The sequence below is a fragment of the Conger conger genome, chromosome 11 (assembly GCF_963514075.1).
Source record: "Conger conger chromosome 11, fConCon1.1, whole genome shotgun sequence".
Taxonomy (NCBI): Eukaryota; Metazoa; Chordata; class Actinopteri; order Anguilliformes; family Congridae; genus Conger; species Conger conger.
The window spans coordinates 48,372,062-48,374,079 of NC_083770.1; the positions used below are offsets into that span (position 1 = coordinate 48,372,062).

General features: G+C 60.8%; 1 protein-coding gene across 1 annotated transcript in view; it reads right to left on the reverse strand.

Moving 5' to 3' along the window:
- wscd2 (WSC domain containing 2) overlaps positions 1–1,498 on the reverse strand; it is a 36,408-nt gene extending 34,910 nt beyond the window's left edge. Inside the window, exon 1 of the mRNA XM_061260894.1 lies at positions 1,123–1,498. Within this exon, the coding sequence (XP_061116878.1) occupies positions 1,123–1,498 (376 nt within the window). The remainder of the gene's footprint in view (positions 1–1,122) is intronic.
- Between the last annotated feature and the right edge of the window lie 520 nt (positions 1,499–2,018).

Genomic DNA, 2,018 nt, shown 5'->3' on the forward strand with positions numbered 1-2,018 from the left:
TTATTTGGCCTTTAGTCACAAGGTTTGAGTTTGGTGGAACATTAACACTGCAACGGCGACCGAGGGAACGACCCTTCTGAGACAGTTTTCACAGCTGAGCTCTCAGCGTAGATTCATGCGGGTTTTATGCGCGGCGGAAGATTTCGATCATGTTACAGTGGATGGCTTTCCTGTCGAGGTTTTCCTGTCGACGCGTGGCAGCGGTTCCGCTCGACGACGGAGGAGAGGAACCGGAAGCCACCGCAGTGGCGGCGGTGCATTTCCGGGAAGACGCCGTCCCCCGGGGTTCTGACTCGACTGTCGGCATGGCGACGGCTCAGAGACCGTCAAACGCCTCTCACTCTGGGAGGAGCATGACACAGCCTCAGCGCTAATCACCCAGATCTCCCTGGCACCCCAGCACACGTCCAAAACAGCGAGGGCTAGCAGCGCTCTCACTTTCGATTGCTGTTTCGGGACCTTTCCAATAAGGTTACATGAATTTGCATTACCTAATGTAGTTCTTAATCATGAATAATGTATTTGTTAACTACTAACTAGTGTATTACATTAATATTCATACATTAGCAAACCATGAGATAAACGTATTGTTAGTTCACCTTTTTTCATTCCAATATGAATACACATTCACTAGAGTGAATGCTGTTGTTAACATGAATTAATGATGTACAAATACATCAACAGAGCGGTACAGATTAACTCAGTCGTAGTTGGTTAACATTTACCGAGTTAATGCCAATTCATGTAACATCGTTTTTTATTTATTTCCCTTTTTCTCCCAGTTTGGTAACCCTATCTAATCCAATTAGTGTTAGCTGGGGGATACACCGCCCACACCCCGTCCCTCGGCGGCCTGAAGGGATCTGGCGATCCGAGAACAACACGCCTTCTTCAAGCCGTCTCGTCTCGTGCTCGTGACCGTGATTCCGAGGCGCCCGGGGTGCTGTTGTGCGTGCCGATCAGCTGACCCTGCCAAGCCCCTCCCTCTGGAGCAGCGAGCCAATTACACCGCTCCACGTGAGCCGGCCAAACTTGGCTTTCGGCAGGACCGGGAATCGGTAACGTCATTTTAAAGCGCTACCCGACCGGATCTGGAAGCGTCGGGACGCGGCGCAGACTCACCCCGGCTCTCCTCGGGGTCCTTGGCGGTGCGGCCCTTGAGGGCGCGGCTCCAGCTGCTGGTGTAGGCGCCGGGCTTGCCCGCCCTCTCCGTGGCCTCCTGCGGGGTGGCCTTGAGCCAGGCGGGGCCGTAGCGGCGGTTGGGCCGGCGCGTTTCGCGGAACACCCTGCCGATGAGGCCGAAGGCGCGGCCGCGGGGCACGCCGTGCGCCGCCTCGGGGAGGAGCGGGTCCCGCCCGCCGCCCGCCGCCGTCGGGCCCGTGAGGCCGGAGTGCAGGAACACCAGGCTGCCCGCCGTCAGGTAGAGGATGATGAAGGAGAAGAAGCGCACGGGCTTCCTCCTGAAGTAGCGCTGGAGCTTCAGCAGCGGCCGCGCCATCCTGGACCCCGCCACGGCACCGCGGACCCCCGCCGCCGGCCGCCAGGCATGCAGCGGCCGCGCCCGCGACACCGCGCAGTCGCCCCTCGGACCACGCCCGAGAGATGAAAAATACGCTTAAAAATGTCGACACGGATAGAGAGGAAATATCTGAGCGGAGAGAGCAGCGTGTGGACGTGGGTGATGTTGGGAAGGGGGCAGGTCCGAGTCGTCTCTCCGTGGGCGCGTTCGGAGTCGCGTCGGGCGCTCCGGCGCTCCGGCGCTCCCTCCCGGCGCCTGCTTAACCTCCCTCTGGAGCGGCAGGCGACGGGCCGGATGGAGGGGCGCGAAACACGATCTCCCGCTGCCACTTCAGCCCTCCAGCCCTCCAGCCCGGGGTGTCCGGACCGTCATCCGCACCCCCGCGTCCCCCCTGCGTCCCCCTGCGTCCCCCTGCGTCCGCCTGCGTCCACCACGGAGCTCCACCGTCCGACTCCTCCGGCCCCCGCTCACCGAGCCCCCGGGGGGGGGGGGAACCAGC